The sequence below is a fragment of the Gavia stellata genome, chromosome 16 (assembly GCF_030936135.1).
Source record: "Gavia stellata isolate bGavSte3 chromosome 16, bGavSte3.hap2, whole genome shotgun sequence".
Lineage (NCBI taxonomy): Eukaryota > Metazoa > Chordata > Aves > Gaviiformes > Gaviidae > Gavia > Gavia stellata.
Genome location: NC_082609.1, coordinates 17,580,908 through 17,608,480, shown reverse-complemented (window position 1 = coordinate 17,608,480; position 27,573 = coordinate 17,580,908). Strand labels below are relative to the sequence as shown.

The following is a 27,573-nucleotide window of genomic DNA, read 5'->3' as shown; positions in this document are numbered from 1 at the left end:
CTGTTTCTGATACAGGCCAGGATGCCGTTGGCCTTCTTGGCCACCTGGGCACACTGCTGGCTCATCTTCAGCCGGCTGTCAACCAGCACCCCCAGGTCCTTTTCTGCGGGGGAGCTTTCCAGCCACTCGTCCCCAAGCCTGTAGGGTTGCGTGGGGTTGTTGTGACCCAAGTGCAGGACCCGGCACTTGGCCTTGTTGAACCTCATACAATTGGCCTCGGCTCTTTTAAAAAATATGGAATGCTTCACGAATTTGCGTATTTTGATTCCTTTGGCTCCCAAGTGCTGCTTTCCAAAAAATACTGCTAATTGATGTTGAATGATAGGCTTTGCAGGGCTGATATACACATTTGTTCACTAAGTGTTTAAGCACTTATGGAAACGTTCTGCTGAAAGTTGAAAGTGCCAGTTGTAAATTTGGGTAGTCTGCCCTCCTTGCCTGTAGCAGCGTAACCATTTTAGAATGATGCCTCTGCCCGTTGGTGTACGGTAGGTTTCAGAAACCATAGTTCTTTTTTTCTAGTTCCCTTCTGCAGATTTTTCCTAATAGTTAACTGTAGAAGGTCTGACTTTGATCCTTTTTCCTGGTTTTGTTTTCTGTGGTTTGAAGTAGCGTGCGTATGCCCATACGAACACAGTGCTGTACTGGCACAATGTGTTATACCCAAATTCATTGTGGATCTTAGCATTTCAGCTGTATGCTTTGCTATTAACAGTGTGTATGATTTTTAAGATAAAATTATTAGGAAATTTTATACGCAAAGAGGATCAAGAAGGAAGAGGCATACTGTTGGGCCTAAAAGATGAACTGAAATTTCTTCCAGAGCCAGATGTATGTCACACATTTATGTGAAAAATGAGGCAGGATATAAGACACCAACTGATCCTGACTTTTCCACGGCCGACTGCCAGAAATTGTCACGTAGCTGTATTATCTTCAAAAGACTGGACTTTGGCTGATGGCTGGTTCTTTCTACTCAAATTAGTGTCTCTAGCTAGTATAAAAGATCTCAACATCTTGAAACACTAAAAATGTGTTTTTGTTGTTTAAAGGGGGGGCGGGGAAATGTATAAGCATGGCCAAATCAAATCTTTTCTAAGTTGGGAAAAATAATTAACTTTACCAAAAAAAAAAAAAAAAGCCAGAGTCCGGATTTTAATCCTTTAACCCAGACTTTAACCCACGTATGGTTTTGGTTTTATGCGTGCTAAGACAGAAGTCAAAATGGAAATTGTATTTGACCTTTAACTGCAGAGATGCTACTGTGCATTGAGTCTTTGTAAGCAGCTTCCTAAATGCTTTATTAAGGTATTAAAGTATATTTCTTTGGTATAGTGTACTGTAAAATTGCTATTACTGACCAAAGATGCTAAGGAGAAGAAGAAATTGTTATGTGATGCTTCACAATCTGGATTTCATAAATTGAGATTGAACGGGCTTTAAATAAATCATGTAATAGAAAAAGCATCTTCCGTAATTAACATGCTGAGTGGAAAGATTGCTAAGTGCTTCAGAGTAGCGGGCAAAATAATAAAAGCATTGGCCAGTTCTTTGCTGTTGTAAACAAAAGCTTATTGCAAGTCTTTGGCAGCACGGACAAATCTATAGTGTTTATACAAGGTTTGCAGTGTGTGCAGTTTAGATGTTTTTCTGGAACTGTATACGCTACACTTATTTATGAAGCCATATGGATTTGTAAATATATAAGACAGTTTTGAATGTAAGCCTTCAGAAAAAGGCTTTATTGTTTTGTGTCTCCATTTCCCTATGACATTACGGATAACATCTAATTCGAAATCAGTGATCATAAAATGCTTATCTGGAAATGCTGGAGAACAAAGACACAGTAAAATGGATTTAGAGCTGTGGTCTGATATTTACTCTATTTTATTACTTGCATACTTCCCTCTTCCTTCTCAAACTACCATGTGTAAGTTGGTGTAGTACCGAGTTTGCTACGAAACTCCCTGGGAACAGGTGGTGCTTTAGGAGTGAGACATGACAACCTTTTGCCTGTATTCTGCTCCTGAGACAGCTCTTCACGCTTGGCCTTTCACCTCTAAGGAGGGTGTGAATGGTAAATTGGGGCTGCTAGAGGCGTCTTGAAGCTATGGTGTCTTTGCATTTGGGTGGGGTGGATTTCTTTCCATTCATACCAAAGACGGCAGCATCCCCCATTGACTCCTGAGGAACTGGGTGTAGCATTTGTCAAAACTTCAGTTAATCTTTGATATAGGGCAGAATTACTGCTGCAACAACCCACCATCGACAGGGTAAAATGACCCTGTGCCGTCTAATCCCAGATCACAGTCTGTGTGTCGGTGATGTAATCTTTTGTAAATGGGGGAAAGGGGTTTCTAACAGACACCAGTTGTAAACTTAACCACTCTTTGTGGGAGCTGGCAAAGAATATAAAAAAACTGAAACTCAGTTTGTGACACTTTCAGGTGTGTTCTTGTCGTCCTGATTTGAAGAATAGACTGTACTTAGTTCTTGTGCTGCCTGCGTCTGTGAGCTAGCAATATGAAGCTCCCTGTTGCATTGGCTGATGACTTCAAGTTCAAGTAATATTTATTGATGTTGGTTAATATTTAACTAATACTCTTAATAATGTTTGTCCTCTATCTTCTGAGAAATTACTCCAGTTAAAAAAAAGAGCCCTATCACCAACATGTGAAAAAGCGGTCTCTTTTACCTTGCTTTTTCAAGAACAGGTTAGCATTGCCTTTCCAATGACCATCTGTGTGACTGTTTACATTGTGAGAAGTCCAACATGATGAGCTAGAACGGCTTTAGTGTGAGTAATTGATGGACTGCTATTGGTTTTATTCCTGGATGCCAATGGGGACAATCATGGAGACTGGAGCACGCTGTACTGTAGAATCTTCCTAGTATTATTTGAGTGGCTTTCATTCCTTTTTACTCTTCAGTTTGGGGTTTGGCCCAAGGGTTTCCTTTGAGACAATTTCTCTCAAAAATACATGGCAAAACTAAGAATTTATTTGGAGTGACTGTTTAGTTTAAGTTGCATGGGTACAGCCTTACTACTTTCTTGAAGAATTCTGTTGTTTTGGAGTGTGGGTCTTCCCTTTCAAGTGGCCATAATGTAGGTTTTACTACTTAAGTGAGGACCGTGTTATCAGAAGTACTTCATCTGCATGATTTTCTGATCCTGATAGCAATAGAGGAGCAGCAGCACTCTCACATAACAGCTTTCTACATTCACGAGTTCCTTTACCAACTTACTGCACAAAAAAAGAGTGCCACAGTTTGATCCTGCCTCTGACTCAGAACCAGAAGTTTACAGAAAGACTAAATCTTCTGTCATTTGTTCTCTGGACGAGTATGCACTTACTCTTTCTAGAGACTACAAGAAATCATACTCCCTCTCGCTACTTTTTGTCTTCGTCTCAGCGAATGGCTGTCCCAAAGTGGCATCATGAGAGCTGGCTTCGAGTTCTAGTTGGTCATGTGTGGTAGAAACCAAGCAAAAGCTCTTGGTTTCTAATGTCCATGTGAAGAAAAAAACTTAAGTCCCTAAGTGTTCATGTATTGAGGCTGTGTGCAAATTCATCACAGTGATGTGTTGCATCTTTTTGTGGTATCACGCTGTTCTTGGGGCATCTGTTCTAGAGGTGCTTTTTGGGTTTCTTTTCTGGGCTTGGATTATTATGGGTTTTGCTGGTCTCTGCTATTACTTCTGCTTTCTGAGTATTCCACCATGCTTATTGCACCATGCAGTGCTAGTGTGAGTGCTGTGATCTCCTACCTTGTGCTATCTCATTACAAGAAAGATACTAATGTTCTGGAGAGTGTCCAGAGAAGGGCAATGGAACTGGTGAGGGGGTCTGGAGCAGAAGTCTTCTGAGGAGCATTTGAGAGAGCTGGGGTTGTTCAGCCTGGGCAAGAGGAGGCTCAGGGGAGACCTCGCTCTCTACAGCTACCCGAAAGGAGGTTGCAGAGAGGTGGGTGTTGGTCTCTTCTCCCATGTGATGAGCGACAGGACAAGAGGAAATGGCCTGAAGTTGCACCAGGGGAGGTTTAGATTGATATTAGGAGAAACTTTTTCACTGAAAAGTGTTGTCAAGTTGGCTGCCCAGGCAAGTGGTTGAGACACCATCCCTGGAGGTATTTAGAAGACATGTGGATGAGGTGCTTGGGGACATGGTTTAGCGGTGCACTTGGCAGTGCTAGGTTTATGGTTGCACTTGATGGTCTTAAAGGTCTTTTCCAACCTAAATGATTCTGTGATCTTTTCATGTATGGTAAACACAGAGCGACTTGCTGTTCCTCACACAGCCAATGCCTTACCACAGAGCTGTTCTGCTGTCTTTTGTGTGTAGCTAGTCTTCAACAATGCTTTTCCTTTCTTCCAAGGGGAAAGAGTTGTTTCTGTGTGCTTGTGGGCTGGATAACTTTAAACCTGGGATGTTTATGACTCATTCTTGAGCTGACGATCTCTTCTCTGAATAAAATCTTGGTCCTTTCCATTAAACCTTTCCAGTTACTGGAAGATAGATTCACCAGTCCTCCAAACCATAGATATTGTTTCCAGCCAGATGAAACATTTCGGAACTGGCTTGACTCATTTGACTGTCTAAACTATGAGCCAAGACCTCAAGCCTCATCTCTTCCTTCTTAAAGAGCAACTTGTATGAATTTGCCTCTCATGCTGTTGGAGTTATCTCTAAAATAACCTGCATGATAAGATTAACTCTGTTAGCAGAGTGGCTGAGACCCAAGCCACTCCATCTCTCATCACCCTTGTATAGCCTTCCAGAAAACTGCTTCATGGGCAGTTTTCATCCAAATGCCCACTCTGAGGAATTGTAGAAGCACCTGATGAGATTGAGTGACTGTGAAATAATACAGTAGGTGCAATTCAGGGTTGAAGAATAGGGAGGTGGGCAGGGGGATGGAGGTAGGGAAATTCTAAAATATTGGCGCTCGTAAAAGATTAAATAGAAGTTCACAGACGGTCATCAGAAGGTTGGCTTTGTTGCTGAAAGAGATATCTATTGAGGGCCACTAAATATGCAAAATCTTCATCCAGTTCAGAAGTCTAGCTGAAAAAGGTTGGAAAGCTAGCAGAGCTGGTAGAGGAGTATCATACATGCTTGCCCTATGCTTATGCTTTGGTGTGCATCTGTGTATTGCTACTGTTGGATACTGATCTAGATGGACTATATGTCAGTACCAGTGCCGGATGGTTTCTGATTTACATTTCTTGCAAGTAACTAAACAGCTTATCATTTCCAGTTCTTATTCTGCTACTACTGAGCTAGCTGCCTACAGTGTAGGTATTAGGGATATGATGTCCTTTTCATGCAGAGGGGTGAGAAACTTAGGAAAGTTCCACTGCTCTCCTGTCTTGAGCGGAGGTATTTATTTACTTATTTATTAATGCCCTTCACCCTGCTAAGAAGCTCACGCTGGCTGTCTGACTTTGAGAGTGCTGTCAAGTCACCAGGAAGGAGTCCGTGTTTCCTATAAGACTTGCTTAACAAAAACCTGGGCAAAATCAGTAGCTTCCCTGAGAAACGTGAATGATAATGAGAAGATAAAATAATAGGTACCAGTTTTAGTCATGAGATGTGATGGAAGCTTCTATACAAGGTGCAAATGGTGGATTACTTAGCTGTGTGGTTGATACCTCAGTTGACTTTTAGAATCGCACAGGACAAAAGCAATAGTAAGAACGCGGTAGTTCTTGCTGTGTATATATAAGGGGGGGGGTTGTCTACAAATAAAAAATAAAATACTGACAGCTTGAGTGTGAATAGTATACCTCAGTAAATCACTGGGGAGGAAGGCAAGTGCTATATCTTACAGAGTCACATCTTGGCTCAAGCTGACAGCTCACCTTTATTAATTCTTGGAAAGAGAGAAGGAAGCTCATTAATTTTGCATTGCTTTTGATTCAGCTTTATGTGCTGCTCTTGGCTCAAACAGCCAAAAGAAATGTTCCCAAGATATTGTTTGCATACTTCACTTATCTGTCAATACTGTACACGGGCTGCTCTGGAAGATTTCACTGAAATTTATTTTTCTTACACTACTTAACTGCCAGTAATTTAGAGAAATGTTAGTCATTTGTGTAAATGACATACTAGCTGTGGTCAGGAAAGACTTTTTTTTTTTAAAGAACTCTCTCTTTGCTGTTCTCACAATTCAAATACACAGTCAATATGAAATTGTTGTCGGGGGAGGGGAGTTGGCAACTATTAGTCCAAAAAGTTGTTCTTGTTGGAAAGGAATGCTATAAGATCTCCAGTACATACATTTCCATATAGAGTCAAGCTTCTCACAACAGTGAAGAAAACACTCAAGTACGGCCTATTTCATGCAGATACCCAGTTCATGTAGTGAATAACGTACTCTATCGTTCATATTAAATTTTCAGGAAAATGCTACTTTGTTTTGGCTAGAGTAGAATAATACTGTCCAGTAATGATAAATCATCTTTCATATGTAGTGTGAGTAGTAAATGCACATCCCAAAATTAAGTGTCCTTAAAGCTTTAAGACCATCTTAAAATTGTTTTAAGTCCAAAAATACATGAATTTCCTTTTGAATTTTGTTCATTTTGTATCTTCTGCGACTTTCAGTTTTAGCCTTTCCCTGAGAATCTCTTGGTTTTAACTGTTACAATGCAGTCCAGCCGTGCGTAATGTTGATTGCTATGATCTTGGTCCGCTAAAGCTTTCTAACAACTAGCTGTTGGCCACTTTAGATGCCAGTGCAACTTCTTGCAACTCTGAAAAGCTGCCTGGTCCCAAGTGCAAGACGGGACAATGTGTGTTAAAAAGAATGTATCTGCGTAACAAAAACTGTAGCCACAGGTTTGGTCAGTAGTTATTTGTAAGAACTTACTGAATTTTTTTCAAAAGATGTACCACAGGGCTGAGGTATCACTATAACTTTGAAACAAAAGAATTCATGCTATTTTTCAGAAGGGCAAAATACAAAGTGTTTTTGGGGCAAGCTACTAAAATCCTAATATATATTATATTCAAGGGTAGAACTTGATATTATACAATATAATTGTTCAACATAGTAAGCATGCAATATATATACACGCTTCCGTAATGTCCATGTCTCAGTATGTCAAGATTAATTAGTGTTTATCTTCTCATGTCAATAGGGATTTACAGGTAGAGCTTGTTTTCTTTTTTTTTTGGAGACACAGTGGTTCAAGTGTAAGTATAGATCACTACGGTAGTAAGACTGTGGTGGAAAAAATAATAAGCATGAAACAAGTTGGAGAAGCCAAACCTGGTAATTCTGAGAGGTATCCAGTCTGTGTTTTGCCTATGCATAAAGTCAGTCTCCTGTTTACTGTTTTAATAAAGCTGGCTGCATTTCTATTTCTAAGTATTTAAGTAGTTTAAGCCACATTGTGAGAAGGTCAGATAATTTTTAGAAACATCACTGAATTTTTAGAAACATCACTGGAATGTGACTCTCATAGAGTAAGAAAAGCTATAACATAAAAAAATGTATTTGGGGCTTTTTTGGAGGCGTACTTTGTCATTCTGTGGGCATTGCATACTTGAAAAACAGTAGTGCTTAGCCAGGTAACGTACTCTAATCATGGTATTACTTCGGATGAGAGGCGTCTGCGATTTGCATCTTCATGTTGGGTTTTTTCCTTATTTTAAAGCATGTAACTTTAGCTTTTATTGAAATTAGTCGAGCATTATTTCAAGCATTGAAATATGTGTAATTGTCTTTGTACGCAGATGAGCCCTTGTTTGATGTGTGTCCAGGTTATATGTTTGGAAATAGTTTATTACAATCATTTGAGAAAAAAATAAAAATTACCTTGTCCTTTTCTATTACCCTATTAAAAACATAGCAAACTGTCAGTTTGCCACAAAATTCTTATTGCTGCGCTTGAAGTTTGAGGACTGAAAAAGTAGTTGCAGATTAATTCAGGAAAGAAATCTATGGTCGACTTGGTAAGACTTGCTCCATCTCTGTCAACTGTAGGTTTGATAATGTGTGTGTCCTCGCACAGCAGAAAGACCTTTTTCTTGGAACTGTAGTTGATGTGAGTGGCACAAACATGCTTAAATGGTGGAAATGTCATTCTTTGTCTTCCACTATTGATAAATATTTGTATGAGCTAGATCTTGTGCACGCAATCTGGAGATAAAAGGGAAAGAGCAGGTAAAAAGGGACAAGTGTATGCCTTGATCGATTGATGGTTTGTGAGTCCTCTGCACTGCCTGCTGCTTAACGCAGGTGTGTGTATACCTTTCCTGACAAACTTCTGTGTTTATACTGGACCATCTTTATTTAGCAAAAGATTACTTAAGCCTGTAATAGGAATAAACTAGTTCAAAGATTAATCCCTTCCACTCTCTCTTGTCTGTAAGTCAAGTGAACAAGAAGTATCTTTGTGTTTATTTTTATGGGACTGTTGTCGGAATAAAATTTTAAATGATACAGTAACTGTCACTTTCTTACCCTTTGGGGACTCTTCAGTGAATAAAGTAGCTATGAGAAACCACTTAGAATGATTCTTTGAAGATGTGTAGATTTGTAGATGTGTGGTGGTTGTATCTTCTCATTGGGTAGGCGCATTTGGGAAAATGGTAGTTCCCGATAACTGTATTTATGTACTGTGGGCTCCTAGAGGGCACTAATATCCTCAAATTGCGTAGTTGACTATATCTGTAGCACATAATCATATATTTACATATTACACAGCCATTGCTGGACAGCCAAACTTTTTTGTTATTGCTGATGCAAGAGTGAACCTTCTATTTCGTTTGCAAACATTAAAAAAAAAATAAATTGGCACCTCTTTTCTGAAGGAAGCCATTAGCAGCTCTGTCAATAGGTCTGCACAGGAGGAATCCAAACACAGGAAAAGTGCAAGAGAGGCAAAGGGCAGCTAGCAAGAAAGCAGGATGCATGCTTCAGTGAACTGGTTTTGGTTTGCATTAGTACATCTGAGCAGGGCTACAAAACCAAGAGGTTTATTTTAACAATATGATAATAAACGAGCCTGGTCTCATCAAAAACATTTTCATAGTAGGTCACTGACCCATAAGAACTCATGGAAAAACAAATTTGGGTCTCATTTCTGTAGGCAAGAGGTTCTGTAACTGTGGGATTCTTAAGCTTCTGAAAGCGATGGTTACAAAGCAAATGGAATAAGGGCACTTCCATTACAGTGTAACTGTAATTCAGTTGGAATAGCTGATCAGCGTTGAACATTACATCAGAGGTTTTAAACATTATTGTTTTCGGTGGCTTGTTTGTTTGATTCTTAGCAGTTTTTTATACTTGGTGAAGATTTATGGGAGTATTTGCTCAAGCAAAACACTTAAGGATTTAGCAGTCATTTCTCCAGGGTCTGTAGGAAATACTTGAAAGGTCTGTGTTACTGTTGGATAAGAACTGCTGCATCACTGGTCTGGAATAATTTGGATGAGCTTTGTTTAGCTTAAATAATTTTATCAAAAGGATTTTGCTTCTTTGAGCTTCCTCATATTAGAAGGATTATACTGCTTCCCATCTTAGAAATACTGTAAGTGTTATTGGCTAAATTTCATGCTGTCAGGCAGAGCAATCCTTTAATAATCCTGTTCCTGAGTAAAACACTGATGATGAATTCAAAGTACTTAACATCTTTTAGTTCTATCTTGGGGAATATATCAACATGTAGGTCTTGAAGCCTTTCTCTCGTTGGTCATACCAGTACAGTCTTGAATTTGCTTTTCCTCTGGCACGACTCCATTCTAACTGCGTCCATGGAGCTGGAGCTCACCGGAACCTGTAGCCTTCCATAGAGAACAGAACAAACTCATTTGTCTTGGCTTATAGTTAACTTGGTGTTAGCATTATGTTCTCAGTTGCTTGGAGATGATCTCTTCTCCAGATCTTTCTCTTTGTCTCAATGTGTTACAATATGAGGACCACAAGAAGAAGAGAGGGTTCTAGGGTTCATGCAGGTGTTATGGATATTATCTATACATTTGAACTTTGGTCTTTGATAATTCTGAGTGGGATAGGTGTGATGCAGTATATATTGGGAATGCGAGAGGGAAATGGGAACTGCTAGGTACTGAAGCACTTCAGAAGAACTGACCCCCCCACACATTTGATAACTTGCTGGGGAAGTGGACGTGGATCAAAGGTAATTATCACAGAAATTGGGTGCGCTCTATTTTTAGATACGAGCTTCTTTAATGACAGTGGATTTTTGTGGCTGCTTACCCCTTGTGGCTTCCTAGTGAGACAAAGTCCTTTGAATGAGTTGTGATAGGCAATTCCCACAGGCTTGTGATAAAGCAGTCACAAGAGCTGCTTTTTTGTTCTCCAATTGAAGTCAAGTGTACTGCGTGTTCTTTGTTCTACTTAATTATTTCCTTATATTCATTCTCTTGGCTTTGGAGGATGCATCCAGTTTGATTTCAGGCAGGAGATGATTCTGCTAGTCTTCCTTTTTTAATAGTTCTGCTTGGCGTATCGCCCCGGGGAGGACGGAGTAACACGTTGCCACAGAAGCATTCTTTACTATATATGGAGAGGCGTGGTGAGCTGGGCTGGTATCAAGTTATTAAAACAGATCAAATAGAAACAGTGTTCTATTTCTTCTGGTAAAAATTGCAATAACAGTTCTACTTGCAAGTTTTCTTGCTAATTATTCACAGCTATTTCTGACTTGTGGAAATGGTTAGTTTGACTAACAGAAACTTTGAAGACTTGTCAGCAGGGGCAACATGGCTTGGAGATGTGCACGCTAAAATTTACTTCTTGCTTTCTTCATAGGGCTTCGGCCCTGACCTGGAGAGGTTACTCTCTGATGGAAGCAAATGGTTTAACCATCTCTATTTTACCCTTACTGCCTTTACAAAAATTGATGAAATATTAGAAGTGGTGGACGATTGGGGATATTGCAACAGATTCTTTATGTTCCTTGGATGAAGTCCCGTTGTTTTAATGTAGTCTGTGGAGGATTAATGAGAAAGTAACTACATTTTTTTTTTGTTCTGTATTAGGGTTTCGAAGATACAGAAACTGAAAGATTTCGTGTGAATTCCTAAATTTTTTTTTTTAGATTTGAAATAAGAGAGATTACTAAAAGCATTGCAGAAACTGAGAAGCAGGCAGCTTCTGCAGAGAGCATCTCCGTGTTTGAGGGCTTATTGATCAAGCTTTTTTGGATTTATTTGGATGATAGTTAATAGAAATTGTAAGTTCTTGTATGTTAAAGGCGGAGAAAGGCAGATGTAAACTAGCACGCTGCGTCAATGTAATTGACTGGTTTCATAAATATGCTACTGAGTCAGGAGATTGTCCATGGACTTTTGCTTGCTACTTCTGGATTTACAGGATTTTCTTGCTGTTGACGTTGTCATTAATAAGTGCTCTCTGATATTAAGATTCTTTATTCCCTTCTTCACTTAAGTTGGTACTAACACTTCTGTCCATTTCTCTGTGATATAGAATGTAGATGTCAGTCTCTAATGCGTACACGAATGGTTTCTTCATGTTGGCTTTGGGAAAACATTGAAATATAAACCTGTTCCTCATACTTTTTTGCCTATGTTACTAGTTTGTTCCTAGCCAGAGGAAATATGTGTTTTATGCTTACATACTGGCTCTGTCCTCCATCTTCATGTCAGATTTTTTCATATGAAGAGATCAAAAAAAAAAAAAGAGGGAGGGATTCTTATATTGAAAACTAAGAAGTTTTCTAGAGCTACCAGTTTGTATGCTGCTGCTTTGTACAAAGAATAGTAGTCTGCTTCTGATAGAGGGTAGATAATCTTTCTCAGCCTAATGAAAAGTTACTAATAAAGGTTATTACTTCTGACAGCTTTGAAAATGTGAACCAGGACCACCCAGTCTGCTATGTTTGTAATGAGGGATGTCAAAGTTGTAACTGCTGTAAACAGTTTTCCTTCAAAAAACAGTCCCTTAGCAACATGTAGCGGTATCTCTCTCAGTTTTTGGAAAAGCTTCTGTACTAATGTGTCACGTAAATGAAGAAGTTCATTTATTCCACACCATAATCCTGTAGTATAGTTGTACTGTGCTTTCCCTGTAGCAACCTTATTGAAATTCCATCATCTCTTGTCTGGCTTTATTTGCTAGTGTAGTAAAATAAAGAGGTGCTGACAGAAAGTAATGGACAAGGTTGACTTTCTTAACGGGCGCTGTATCGCGACTGTTTTCCCTTACAAAAAGGAAGTGATACAAAGCAAAGGAAGAGGTTACGTTAATGACCACAACGTATTTCTTGATGCTGATAGGATTTTCTGATGAAACCATTGAATGAAATTGAGTGTGCTCCTGCTTTACTGTTTCCCAAGTCAGGGATCTTTAAAAGAGAAAACTTAGTAAGTCCTTAGAGTTCAATAACTCCTGTCTTTCTGTCTGAGTCTCCTGTTACGCATTAATTCATTTTTATTGCTTCTTGGTTACGCCCAAGCTTGTGATGTAACCGCTTCTCCCTTAAAGTAACTTTTAGAAACTACTTCAACTACGTTATGTTCCCTGAGGCTGTTCTCCGAGGACAATGCCGTAGAGCTCTTAATAACAAAGGAGAAAAAAGCTAGCTTGTTTATTGCCAAAAATGAGACCCAGATGTTTTGAGTGTGGAATAAAATAAATGACCAAATTGAGGAGTGAACCCAAAGTTACTTGGATAATTTCCGGATATTAAAGGCTGGAGTACCAGGACCGCTCCCTCAAAGCTACACATTTTAAAAAATTGAAAGAACTATAATTTGGATTTTTTGTTGGAGTATGAGTTGTATAATAGGTAGCAATGCGAATATAGATGTTAAATCAAATAGAAAGTTGTTGAACTTGTGTGGAAAGGAATGGAGTACTACTTATTTCCTGACAAATATGTAGTACTTTGATTTGGTAGTAAAGCTGTCGATGCTCAGTAGAAAAGCAGACGCAGAATTTGGAGGCCAGTGGGTAGCACACACATTCATGGGGTTAAAGCTAGATAATTGCTACAGTCAAGAAGATGACAGTTTATATCATAGCCTGTGTATCAGCTTAAACCTCTGTGTGGAACGTGTTCAGTTATGTACAAGAATAGTATTAGTAAATATAATGCTGCACGACATTTTAAATAGAGAGCAAAGATGTGTATAAGAGCTTTTTGTTGCGAGATCTTCTAGCAGAAGCCAGGTCTTTTCCTTTTTCTTCCATAGGCGTGTAAATTCTGTGATTTCTTCTTGTGCCTTGAATATTTGCCCTTTGCATGAAGCGTGTTTTACTGATGTTATGGTATTCAGAATTTTCAGACCAAGTCAGTAGAATAATGAGAAACGAAATTGTCTTGGAAAACTGCACAATTTCCCAAGTTAGAATAAATAACGCTTGCATCGCTTTTACATTGGGCTTTTATATTGATTGCATGCTCCACGGGAAGGAGGTGAGTGCCTCTCGGGGGCTTTGAAGAGAGCATGGAGGAAGTTTGTCATGTAGTTAGTGGACATCCCCTCACTGTAATTTGGCAGAAAAGGGGTTTGGGTTTTCCTTGGTTTGCTTTTTACTCAGAGTAAAACTGTTGTGCAGCTGTGAGAACTAAGTATGCTCCTTCTCAAAATGCTGGATACAACTCTATTGAATATGATCTGTTCGTGTTGCTACTCTCAGACCCACACTAAGCATGTGTTTGTACACCTTGTGTGTAAATAAATGAGAGAAGTCACTATAAAAATAATACCTTAAATCTGTGCTTATGTTGCAGATGATAAAAAATTATATCCACTCACAGAGAAATAGCAATGCATGAGCCGAAAAATATCAAGAAGGAATGTGATTGGGTTAAACAGTTTCCAAATTTCCAAATTAATTGTATAAGGAAAGCATGGGTCTCTGAGATTTAAAATATTATTTTACCCATTTATTTGACTTGTGAACTCTGAAATTCTTCTGAACTTTCTGAAGTCTTCCAATAGTGATACAATCCTTGAGAAGGAAGGGATGTTCTGCATGTAAGGAGCATTATGCTGCATGATTGTTGACATTGCGTTCTCCTTTCATAATCTGCAGTAGCAGATAATCTGGTTAGATTCTTTTTGAAAAAAAGAAAAATGGTTTAAGTTGAGCAACTTAAAGGCTTTAATAGAGGTGGCTGAAGTGGCAGGTAAAACAATATACTCATTTTACCATAATGCAAACTGTTTCCCATGGTGGAAAGGGTAGAGCCCTGGGAAATTGCTGGCTGACTTCTTGCTGTGTTATAGTTGTGCTTCTATATGCATCTTGTTCTTTTCCATCTATACTGATCATGCCTGGGATATAGATTAGATTTAGCTCCTGTTTGCTTTTCTTCTGAGTGGAACTCCGTGAGACAACAGTACCCAGACTGGATGTGACCCTTCCAATGTGGAAACGTGAGGGATGCAGCCGAAGTCAGTACCCCAAAGAAAGTTTCCCTTCCAGGAAAACATGACCTCTGGCTTGAAAACAACTTGAGAAGTTTCGTATCAAAGTTGAGATTCTTTCCTTATCCATAAGTTATCCAGAAGCCAAGAAAAGGAATAAAACAAAAATAGAACAAAGGTAAAAATAGCCCTTGTAAAGCGTAGGTCTCTTCCTCCATTTATTTCATAGAATGGTCCTGATAGACGTCTTCAGTCTGCTTTAGGCTGGCAGCATTGTCTCTTTCCAAGCTCCAGTGGTTGTTCCTACTCAGTTTTTTAATAGTCAGGGGAATCTTAATAGTTAAGTTTCTCTCCTATCCCAGCTTCAGACAGAGGAAGAAATATTATTAGCCTGGTTGGAGCCAGGAAGGTAGGAATTTCACAGTTAATAACTTCTGCATTGTTTTTTTAAGGGCCCTTGATAGTCCATGATTGACATGGAAGTTGTTTGCCTGTATCCCTTTGCCTTCAGGACATAGGAACCCCCAAATGGGCAGTAGCTGAGGGAGGAAGGGGAGAAGCTGGCACTTGTTATGTAAAGGAGCGAAATATTTTTGGGAGCTGAGAGGGAGTGTTTGTCCTTTGTTGAAACAGTGTGTTTAATGCTGTATGTGGCTGCTCTAAAGAAGACAATAATACACCGGAGGACAATGTTGCTTGTATAATTCTTGTGAGTTTTAAAGGTCACAAATTCTATAAATCTGCATTTTAGGCTATCTGAATCATAAAGCAAGTAAATGCAGTTTGTGACACGATAAAGCTGTGAAGTATAGACATTTATGTATTTATATTATGTGAGAATAGAAGTCAGCATGCGGTATAACTAGGAGGAGCAAAAGAGCTTACTTGGAGGCACGTGAGAGCGTCAGAGTCGGGACACAAGGGCTTTGGCTGAAATAAAACGAGAAGGAAGTAACGTTCCTAGAGATATATACATAGATATATGGATATGCGTACATATGCTTGTATGTACATGTACCCATACACCTATCTCTTGATTACAACTGTAATTATGAATCTTTTACTTCGCTCCTTGATGTTCAAATAATCTTTTCAAGCCTTGCTTTGGGAACGCATTGAATTTGTGCAGCAGGCAAATTTCACAGTCTTAAAGAGGCTTTGCAGAAGTGTTTTGAATAGAGGCTTAAAATCTACATTTGTTTTTATAGTATCAATTAAAATTTCTAGTATTGAGTTTATTTTTCTTTCCTGATGAAACTGAACAGAAAGAAGAAATGTACCAAAAGCCAGAAGATGATGGCTGTGCTAGCTCAGACCCAAAGCATGAGTAAGCCAGTATCATGTCTCCAGTTGAAACTCTCTAAGGAGGAGCAAATGAAGAAAAAGCAGATATGTAAACTACATTGTGGCAGAGATCACTTGAATCATCAATTGGGTCTTAGTAATTAATATTACTTCATGTTTTTTCTTAAGTGTTTGTCTTCTATACCCACATAAACCAGTAACTAATGATATACAATCAGTTGTTACACAATTTAACTGCGTGTTGTGTGGGAAAATTAACTCCATTTGTTTTTTGAAGCTACCATCAACAGCATTTGATACTTCCAAGTTTTTTCTTGTATTACAAAAGATGAGAACAACTGTTTCTTATCACCTTCTCTTGCTTTGTAATTGTACAGGCCTTTTGCATGTTCTCCCTCAGCTGTTTTCCTTGTGGGGAGTTTCTGTCTACAGAGTTGTTCCAACATGGAAGCTGCTCTGTAACTCTGATCATCCTTGCCATCTTTCCCCAAACCTTATGGGATCCTTTTCTGAGGTGGAAATTCCAAAAGTTTTCAGTGTTCGACATCTGGATACACCATGGATTTACATAGAGAAATAATAATGTTATCCATTACTCTTCTAATCATTTGTAACAATTTATGAATTGCTACAGAGCAGTGAGTTGATGTTTTCATGGGTCTACTTCTGAGAAGTGATTTTCAGGTTGGAGACTGCTGTTGTGTGCATGAACTTAAAAACCTGTTTCCTTGCATATCTGTTAAGTTTTCCTGCAATGAATTATAGATGTCATTTTGCCATTCGGGCATTAAATACCATTAGTTCTTTCTGGCGTTTGTAATCAGCCTTCACTTCGTATCGCCAACAAATTTTGTCATCCCGTACACCTCCAACTTTTCAGGTCACCTATGAGTATGCTGAACAGTTTGGGCCCTCGTACAAGTCCTTTTTTGCCTCCCATGGTGGCCTCCTTACGCTTTCCAGTTCCAACTGCAGTTGATACTTGTAATATAATCTTTGGCAGATCTAAATATTAGCTGAGTAACAAATTCAGATTACTCCTGTGAAGTAGAGTTAAGAGGTTAGAAAGTAGAGGAAGGGTTAAAAATAGTTAGGTTTATGTTGCTGAGTCCAACTTGTAGCTGAGCATCTGTAAAAATCTTGAGTGACTTCAGCTGCAACACGCAGACCCTGACAGTGCTGTGGAAGACTCTGGCTGTCTTTGAGGAAGAATAGGCAAGTTTCTTGGGTTTTAATTTTTTTAAATGTTGTTTTCTGATTTCTTCGTCTTTTTTCCAGCTTTTCTGTCCAAGCTCCTTGTGTCCTTTTTTCCTGTCCATTAAGTAGTTTAGTACTGTTTCAGAAAAGTACCCCTTTTACCCAGACTGTTAACAGCAGGTGAGTCTTCCTCAGTGCATAGCTCACCAGTTCCTTTTAAAAGTATATTTAGTTATCTTTTTGGAGGTAACCTGTCATTGTATTTGTTTTGTTTCATGTCTATCTTATTTTATATCTGCCTTGAAAATTATGTCATGCAATATCCAAAATAAGTGTCAACAAGTAACCTGAGGTATATATCTTACAAAATAATGCTGACACGTCTTGATGTCTGCAGTGTTGAAGGAAGGAGTTACTTTTCTTTTATTAAAAACTCATGGGCACATCTATTAAGTATGAAGTTTTATTATATAAAGCTATCGTTCAAAACTATTGTGGTGGGTAGAGATATTATGCATATATATGATGTTACGAACATTATTAATGTTACATGTTTTATAGAAATAAGTGCTCCTGTAATACCCCAGTACTTGATACGCTGAAGTTTTAACTTCATTCCTGAATAAGGTGATTAAGAGTTGAACCACTTATATGTCTGGTGTTCTATAAGACGGGTTTTAAGAGGATGAAACCATATTGTATCCGAACATAATTAAATTCTAGATCAGCTTACACCCTAGACTGAATTTTTCAGTTTAGTAAGCAATCTTAGTTACAGAAAGGGTTCCAGTGATGTATAGGAGTTTCAGAAGAAACAGTAGTTCACTTCTGTAGTGAATTCCTGCATATAGAAATACAGCTTTTTAGCCTTTTCCTTTTACAGCTTCCTAAACATCTTCCGACAGAAGCATAGGTGAATATACATTTGAGCCTAGCGAGAGGACATTGTGCTAGTGTGGTGGTCTCACATGGATGCCTTGGAGGTGACGTGGGGACTTCTGGAGGCCTGTTGCTTACACGTTGGACTGTTGTGTGCGGTTGGTGGTTGGTCAGCTTTTATGGGTCACTTATGGGGACTTGAGGAGCAGACTAACAAAACAGAATGTGCAGAGTTATATTTCCCATGCATAGTAGTGGTTAAAGTAATCCAGAAGATGGAGGGAGTTGCAGTGTATGGAGATTGTCGACTGTACGGTCAGCATGTGTCTAATCAGACTTAATAAGTTTGACTCAATGCAGGTATTGCCAGAGCTGATATGACTCCTGGAGAGCCTCTCTGCACAGTTCTTCACCTTCCAGGAGGTTTTATTAGTCTGGACTCCATGCTGTGCACATCCAGAGTTGCTTCTGATCCAGCGCTGGAGCTAATCTGTTCTGTGGCATTAGACGATTACGCATCATTCTGCCCAGTGCTCTGAATTCTTGGAATACTTTGCTGGTCTTACTAGCTGTAAAACATCCAGTTCAAAATACTTCAGAGACTGAACAGCTGCATTCGCATCCAGCAGTCCCAGGGCAAATAGCCTGGACCAGATCTTGCCTGGCTCTGTGCCCCAGATTCCTTCCTTCCTTCCTCTGGGTGTACCTCAATGTTGGTACGGTGGTGGTTGGCGCTCTGCGTGTGCACACGTGTGCATGCGCAAGTGCTGGTTGCATGGTGGATGTGTTTCTAACATGAGAGAAGAGGACAGAGCAAAGATTTTAGTTGGTGTGCTGTGAGTCCCAGGTGGCATTCCTGGTTTGAACAATGCAAAGGATTTGGTGTGACAATCAAAATTTGAGTGATTTTGCTCATGAGAAATTGTAAATGCTATTTCCTTTAATTCTGGTCTACTCTTCAGGTGGACAAAACTGACATGTCATTCCTTCATGGTATAGTTCGTTGCAGTTGCAAAAATGGCTTGCTTTTTAAATCCAATTTCCGGATATCTTATCTTGATGTTATTTCTAGTATAAGTAGGTCACTAATGTAAAATCAGGAATATCTGTATTTGGTAATACCATGCAGTCACAAGAACAATGTCCACAGAATCATTTTACAAGACTTTTGGCTTTTTATGATCCTTTTGCAGACCATTTTTTCTTTCATTGCAGTAATATATGGCTTCACCTTTTCCAAGGTATTTGTTATAAAATCAGAAATACTGTTGTAATTAGAATTAAACACCTGACAGGACAAGATTTAGGCAGTAACATGATGGTGAAAGGCTCTCCTGGGGGACAGGCTTAGGCAAGCATAGGGAATTTCTGTACCGCTCTTTGGGTTGAGTTGCGTGTGAAGGGGCTGCTGCGCCACGGGTCCCTCAAAGTGTGCTCAGCCTGTGCTTTGAAGTTCCCCTTAGGAACAGCTCCGTCGGAGCTTGCCTTGCCCTGTGCTGGCATTCCTACTGTTTGCTTCACCTTGCGCTTGAAGGTTCCTTATTTATCCTAGAGCTTACTGAGAGATGAGGGTAAAGTGGAGTTCTTGTCAAATGGGCGGTTAGGAACTATTCCACCACATTTCATTTGTTTGGCACTTCTCTGTCAAACTGCAAGAAACAGTGCTTATAAATGACCATTCAGAACATTTGCTCTTTTCATTAAATAATTTGTAAACACTTCTATGTCTCTTTTATAGGATTTAAAAACATCCTGTCTGGTTTTTTGATACTGCTGTGTTGAGAACTTTCTTAATGGCCTTTCTCAAGCCCAGGAAGAGAAATAAGAAGTGTAATTAGGATTTTTCCTAGGCTATTGGTGCTGTTCTGGCACATAAAATAAGCATGTTAGACGCACTCGATGTAGGATACATTTAAGTTTACATGAGGTGATCTAGTCTTATACTTAGGTGAGTATTGCAGTAGGAGTTAATTAAATACAGTAGGTGATGTTCAAGAGAAACAAAACCCTCTTCATCCTCTGAGCTCCCCTGAGAATCAAATGATGAATAAATTGCCTTGAAGTATATATTAGGAAGCGGTGGAAGTGATGTTTAGAGAGTTCCATAGCTTGAACCAAGACATCGGTAGCCATGGACTCTTCAAATGTTTGTTGTTACCTCAGATTCGTTTAGTTATAAATTACTAACGTAGCTTTGGCTTACCAGCTGCAAGCTCTGTTTGTGACAGAAGTACTGGGCGCTTACAGTACTTTCAGGACGGTGTCACGTGCGGTACGGTGCAGGAGCACTAACCTGTGCTGATGGGTTATTTTGAAAATCAAGCTTACATCAGTTAAGGCAAAGGAAGAATTGTCATTAAGTTACTGGTCTTGATAGATGGATTTGTCTTGCTTACTGCTGTGGTGTGAAAAGATGAACGCTTCATTTCTAACAATATAATGTTAGAAATATTAAATAAATTTAGACCAATAGGAAACGTTTAGTGGTAGTGAACAGTAGGTCACAGTGTGAGCTTTTCAAAAGCGTCCTTGAGTGGACTTTACTTCATATGACGTTTGCAAGAAAAACAATATGAAGGTAATGTCAGGATGAAATCTTAAAATGCGCGTAGGACAATTTAAAAGGGCAAGTGAGAACTCTGTCCTTTATCCATCACAGGTAGGGCAGTGTTGGCCCATACAAATAATAGGAAATCACTTACCATTTTTGATCTTTTGGATTAATTTGGTAATAAGTTAAGAAAAAATTTTTTTATGTTAGCTTTTTTCTCTAGTAAGTTGTTTGTGCCACTGCAAATTGTAAACGTTTGACTTCTCAGGTTGCAAACTTTCTATCCTTGAAAATAAAATTTTTTTGTTACTATATATATTTTCTTGTCTGCTTGTTGGTGTGGAACCTGCTATTCTAGAAACTTAATCTGATTTTGCTCAGTTTCTGTGGCTTAAAACAATAAGCATAAACTCAGCATTTGTGAAATCCTTGCAAGTAGAGGTAAGATTCTTAAAACATATTCCTTGACATTGCTGTGAGATGAGGCAGATGACTTTGGATTGACAATGGATAATTGCGTGTACGTTGCAAGAGCTGGAATGACGATTGGACGCAGTAATAAACAGCAGACAACTCTGTGGAATTGTTACGTTTCACTGGCAGTCTTTTTCATTCTGATTGATGAAGTAGTTCAATGTATTTAGTCTCTGTCAAGAACTAGTGGTAGTCTTACTGCATGAGGATGGAACTGAGGAGTGCTAAGACCTGTATTATCATAAGTAACTTTTTTCATTGTATTTCATCCTGCTAAGTAGATCAACTATTCTAGAATATAAGTATGCTTAACTGAAAATATGGATGTGGGCAAGGTTAAGTAGCACATTGCCATCAACCTTAAATTAAACAAGATAAAGATTACGTTTAATTTGCTATAAAAGTGTGAAATTTCACATGGGTAAAGGGAATCCACTTGAAAATCTTCCCACGTACTTTTCCCAAATGCAAACTAGTGCTCAGTATCTCTCGTGTTCTTGCTGAGTGTTTTATTTACCGATTTGTTCATTTATCTCAGAAGTGTAATTGGGTAGTCGGTAAAAGCCCTGTGAAATAACCACTTCTTGTATTTGCTTAAGTTAGCGTGCGGCATGTGTAACGCATGACGCTTAGGCTCTGTAAGCAAGCTGGCAAATGCAGCCTTTGATCTGTTCTAGGTGTCAGAAGTAAATATTCCCCTCTCCCCCATCACCCCTTTGTCTTGCAAGACATGCTCATATGGCAGCCATATGATAACTCAGCCGTAGGAAAACCCCACAACGTTGGTTTGATCTCTGAGGAAGGCCTTTCAATTCAAAAAAATTCTTGAATTCTGATAGTGAAATTACTCAGTGTGCAAGAAAACTGGAAACCAGATACTGGGTGCTAAGTACCTGTATGTTTCTAAAAGTTCCAGGTGTCTTCTGAGATCAATACTCTAGCAAAAATAGTTCTGTTATCAGAGTTAACTTTTAAGGTAGGTTGGGCACAAAGGAGACATAAATACAGGCTTATATATGAACTTCTATGAGAAGTCAGCTTCCTATTTAGAACAGTGGAGCTGTATGTCATTAGTTTAGGTCAACTTCATTATGTAAATAACATTCATTAGGACTGTGAAAGCAGGTGACTCTTTTTATTGTCAGTTAGACAACAGAAAAAGGATTGTAGAGAAAGATTGTTTCTTGTAAGTAGAACTGCTTTGAGATTCTGTACGGCGCTCATGCATTTTACGGAGAGGAAGCTTATGCTCTTTCTAGTTACTAGGCTGGAGTAACTTCTAACAGTTGATTTCTTACAATCGACAAGTTGTAGTCCTCAGTGAAAAACTTTTCCCAGTGAGTGAGTAAAATGGACCAATGTATAAACATTAGTCAGTTCTCTAAAATGTTTCTGGGAGAATCTTAAAGGTGAAGATTCTTAAAGATTAAGATTGTATTTCAAATCACCATACAGTTGTCTGGTTACCTGCCTGTTCATATGATCTGTTCATATTTTCCAAGTGAAGTTTAAGAAAGTTTAAGGATTTGATTTAAGAAAATTCTTTAAAATATATAAATTCGTGTGTGTATACTGTAGAAATAATAGCTAATCTGGAAATAATCTTGGTTGGTCAAGATACCTAATTTACCATGCCTATGGTTTTAGGAGAGAGAAAATCCAGATACCTCCTGAAAGCTAACCACGGGGGCCGTATGATTCACTGTTAGTAGGCATCCAGAGGGGAATTAAAGAAAATATATTTGTGTACTCATCCGTATTAAAACATTCCAAGTTTCTGGTGACTGTCACGTGCCTCCCTACCTGAAGAATGTAGGCGGGTGGTCTACAGAGGGCACGAGCTGTTTGGCTTGTATGTCAACAACGTACGTAATGCGTTCTATGCCGAGTTCGTAGCATGAGGTTTAATACAATGGGAGCTTCATGTGTTTATGCATAATGGAATAAGCTGCTTAAATTGGAAGATAATCTAATTTTCTTATTTTAATTTTAACTGTTTAGGCGTCTGAACAAGAATAAATTGCAAGTTCTTCCAGAGCTGCTTTTTCAGAACACACAGAAGTTAACTAGATTGTAAGTATTATCTGATTTATGTTTCTATTGTATGTTCCTTATTATACAGATTTGCATGTTTGTGTTTTGACTGTGGTGAGAAGTTTAATTTTTGTGCTATTAGAACTGCTAGATGGTAAGAGTTCTTAAGATGATGTGTTACGTTTGCATGTGTGTAGTCGTAATTCAGTAAAGCCTAAATATCAGAGGGAAGAGGAACCACAAAGTTTTTCTGTTCCTCATACACTCACCATGATGACTTCAAGGTGAATTATTTTCAACTCTCCGTGTAGAGTTCTAGAAACCTTGAAGAGTGTCAACTTCTCATAGCTGGTATAGTCTAGATGTCCACAAAGAGAGATTGCATACTTTTATTTGAAAATTAGCATGTTGACATAATACAGATTGTGTTAATTTTGTTTTAAAAATGGTCTTTTTAACTAAGTCAAGGCACTGCCAGGCAGACCAGCAAAGTTACGGCTGCTGCCTTGTCAGTCAGGAAGATAAGGAAATATGGAGAGGTAAATAATTTTTCACCCTCTTGGAATATAAAAGCTGTGTTATAAGATGTTTAGATGGCATCAAGATTAGTTTGAGCAGCAAGAGAAGACTGACATGAGCTTGGAATCATTCTTTTTGGTGGGGGGAGGGAGTGAGTGATGTTAGCACAAAGACTGGATGATTTATAAAGTATATTTTTCAAAAAAAAGTGAATGGAAATAAAATGGATGAGCAGGTGCCTGCACAGTTACTATCAAGAAAAAGTAATCTGCCTTTTTTCAAAGGAGTAGTCAAAAGCTGTTTGAAATTGCTTTTCAGATCCTGCCAAAGTTCAATTCATGGTCCAGTCTGTCTTTTTGAAAGATGTGCTTGTGTGGTAAACCTGTTTTTTTTAATGCTTGAGTTTATACATGGAAGACCAGTTAGTAAGATTTATGGTTCGGCTAGTGAAATTGTGACGTTGCTGCAGGATTGCTGAAAAGTTGCTACATCCATGTGGGGTTTTTACAATTGTTTTAATACCTCTCTCTGCAACCAAACAAACCATTTATGTGGTGCAGTAAATTTTTTCTTCCTGTGGAAATACAAAACACAGGGTGATGGTGAAGGTTCATTTTGGCATTAGCTGACTATTTAAAAAAATAGGCTCTTTGTTGATTTAAAAGCAGACAAATTGAACAGTGTTGTGCAGCAAGTGATACTGACAGTGTTTTGAAGAATTTCTGTAATGAACCTTGTTTTCTCCCAACTTGCTCTTGAAAAACTCTACAATTAAGTGAATGACATTGTTTTGGAGGTGAAAAAAAAAATAATTATGTGAATAATTACAAACTACAGCTGTTTTTTTAATCTCAAAATCTGCTTGAAAAATCTTTGCTGGATTCGTTTTTGCAAGCTTTGTCACAGCTTTTGAATGCCCTAGAAAATATTTGCTCAATGGATTTGCTAGGGCTGAGTGATTTGGTTGGATTTCCTTATGTTCTTTGCATGTTTTTGAAATTCTGTGTCTTGAAACTCCTCTTGAGTATAAAGCGTGAGCTGGTACTTCCTTGCAGATACCATTCTCTGGTGTCCAGAAGATGCCAGTGATATCTATTTCATAGAGGAGTTGCTTTGTGTAGGTTGGCTGTCTAAGGAAATGGTGATGCTTTTAAAATAAAAAATTATTTATGGAGTTTACATGTATCCCCTAATACAAATTCCAGTTTAACATGTTGAAACTTCCTCCATGACTGGTCAGGTTGTACATGGCTATCGTTAGGCTGAAAGGAACTTTCTGGTAATTTGTGGTTTCGAGGGAAGGTTGTGTATGTTGGTGACTTGTGTGCATCTGTCTTAAGGAACCTTGCACAAAGAAAGCGAGTGGAAGCAATCAAGGCTTTTCAATACCGGAGTGTGTATTTTTTTAGTAGATCATGTAATCATGATACGTTATAGTCCTTGACAGCAAGGGTACTAATTTTGGTTTTAGAGTAGAAAGATGGTAATCAAGTTAACTAAAATAGAATGATTGATATGAATGCTGTATTCTGTAATGCCTCCCAACGGACGCTGTCGAAATATTTGTCTTTATTCACTGACATTCATTCAAAGTCTTGTGTACTGTTTAATAGTGCTTTAGATAGATCACTTCAGCACTGTTTGTCAGTAGGAACTTGCTTTTTCTTTTGAAGATGCAAGTGTTATATAAACATAGTGGATATTTTAAGTAAATAAATCTTAGCTAAGTGAACTGTTAGGGTTCCAAATGCAGTTTGGTTGTATGTTTTTCAGTGATGAGATAAGAAGAAATTTGCACCCTATTAGAATTTGTAAAAACACATGCACACAAATATATATTTTTATACTTGGAGGAAAAATAAAAATATTTGTCTAAGAGGGTTACTTTATATTTTCTCGTGTTACTGTCTTGGTCCTACTGCTATAGTAGAGTTCAGCGTTGTTCTTTATCACTTCTGTTATGACTTGCTTTAAATCCAACAGTGCCAGTCTGCTTCGTTCACAACTGGCTTGCTAGGTAAAATGCTTCAATGAAGAGGCACGATGCTTGCATTCCCTTCCTGCAGCCGCTCTGACCTAGACTTTCAAGAAGAACGCGTAGCTGAAGAAGTGATGAAAGGGAATAAAACAAGTGAAGCAAAAATTGATAAGAGGGACTGATACATGGGTGATGTAAATTCTGTGGAATTTACGATGAGTGGATTAAAATGAACGTTAATGTGTAGATAATGCTGATCTTAATTTTTATTTTCCATAATATACGTATATTATTTCTGCTGCCATATTTTCTAACTGTTGACTCTGGGCTACTAACCTATGAGTTAATTATTTTATTCTTTTTTAATAGTTATAATCCTGACAAGCTAGAAAGTCAGAAACTGAGTATTTTAATTAAGCTTGCTACAGCTCAAATGATGCAAAATTTTAAGAGCTAAATATTGCAACGTGGTATAGACAAAATGGAAAATATTATTTTATTCATTGATAACGAATAGCTCATAGTCTTGTCCACATAGCAAATGGAGATGAAATCAGCAGTGATTCTTACAGCTGCTCTCTTTAGCAGGCATGCAGCCAACAATTACGGCCTAGAACTTTGTTAATGAAGGTCTGGACTCAATTTTTTTAAGATACAGAACTAAACACAAAGGTGACATTTTAAGTTTGATAACTTGATAATAGTCTGAAAGTTGGGTATATTTATTAGCATTAATAGAATTTGATGGAGGTGGAGTGACTGACCTACTTAAACATGCAGGAATTTTGCACGCTGGAGGGTTTCGGGGAAGACCTGTTAATGTTTCAGAAATAGTTAATGGTTGCAAAATAAATGTGAAGACTTTTCTCAGTGTTCTGTCAGCTGGGCTGAAATCTGCCCGTGAGTTTACCAAAGGAACAAACTTTTTAACGTAGTTCACCATCAGCAGAGTCTCTTTGGTCTTGTTGCTGCTGGATATTGAAATGTAGAACATTAAGTTTTCCGGTCAATGATGCGCTTGAAAAGCTAGAGAACAAACCTGGTTGGCGATGTTGGGTTCTTTTGTTTCATGTGCGCCCTGTTTGCATAGTTTGGGACAGCTACGCTGTTATCCGTGATGGTTTCCTTGTTTGTCACCATAGCGTACTCATGGCAGGGCACTGTGCATTTTGACTGAAATGCAGTCTTTCTAATAACTAATAAAATTTAGTTGAGGATGCTTCTCAGATTATAACTAGTTCCTCAGTCAGTCACTTAGCTCCGGGTACCTTTGCCTTTTTTCTCCAACTCTCTCTTGAAATGCCAAGCTACAGGATATCCTTGCATCTTTTACAGTGCTGCTTAGACTTCGTTGTCACATCTGGTTGATATTAGAAGCTGGAATATGTGTATATATGAGGGAATAAACCTTAGATGGAATGTGAAACGTCCCACGAAATGAGTTTCTCATAAGGCTTTGAGCCCTTTCTTCTAGAAAGAGTGACTTTGAGACTCGTGGATTTTGGTTGCTTTGGTTTAGATAAGAGTTTTAAGTTTAAATTGGATGGTGAATGAACCTTTGATTGGATTCTCTAGTGGAAATGTTTGCCATTGCTCTGTTGCCTTTATTTCCTAGCTTTTAAAGCTGCTTAAATGTTTTATCTGGGATAAAATAACTAGCCAATAATTCAAACTGCAGGCACTTTTAATGGGAAAACTGAATCAAGGAAAAGGCACTTCTAATAAATGGAAAAATGGAAACAAGATAGGTAGTTTTTGTATCATTTCTGATACTATTTACTAATATCTAGCCACAAAAAAGGTAATATTAATCTTAATACAAGTGATTAAATGCATGGAAAAAGTGTAATAAACTGGAACATGCAATTTAGAAGCTATAACACCAGGTTTTGATCCCAAGATAATTATTTTCTAATATCCAAAACAACTTGTGAAATTTATTGGCAAAGTTTGTAAACATAGCTTTGTGCATGCTGGAATCGTGAGTTTCCTTCGTGTGCACAGATGGTATGTAAAATGATGGTATACTTCACTGAAGGCCAAGTATGCTAGTGGTCCATGAGATACTTGCGTATCTTGAAAAACAAAACAAAAGAGGCACCCCCGCCCCCCCCCCAAACACCCCAATGGGTAAGAATATATTTGTTTCGTTGTAACTTTCATACCTAAAGCCAGCCGCTAAGTAGTCAAGGTAAAGTTCCTTTGTGTAGATGCAAAAAAACTCTTAGAGGTGCTCTAAACTCAAGACTTGCAGTGAGAATTAA

The 27,573-nt window shown here is 38.4% G+C and overlaps 1 protein-coding gene across 1 annotated transcript in view; it reads left to right on the top strand.

Moving 5' to 3' along the window:
* Positions 1-27,573, top strand: part of SLIT3 (slit guidance ligand 3) — a 534,144-nt gene that overhangs the window by 33,728 nt on the left and 472,843 nt on the right. The window contains exon 4 of the mRNA XM_059825130.1: positions 22,780-22,851. Coding sequence (XP_059681113.1) covers positions 22,780-22,851 — 72 coding nt within the window. The remainder of the gene's footprint in view (positions 1-22,779; positions 22,852-27,573) is intronic.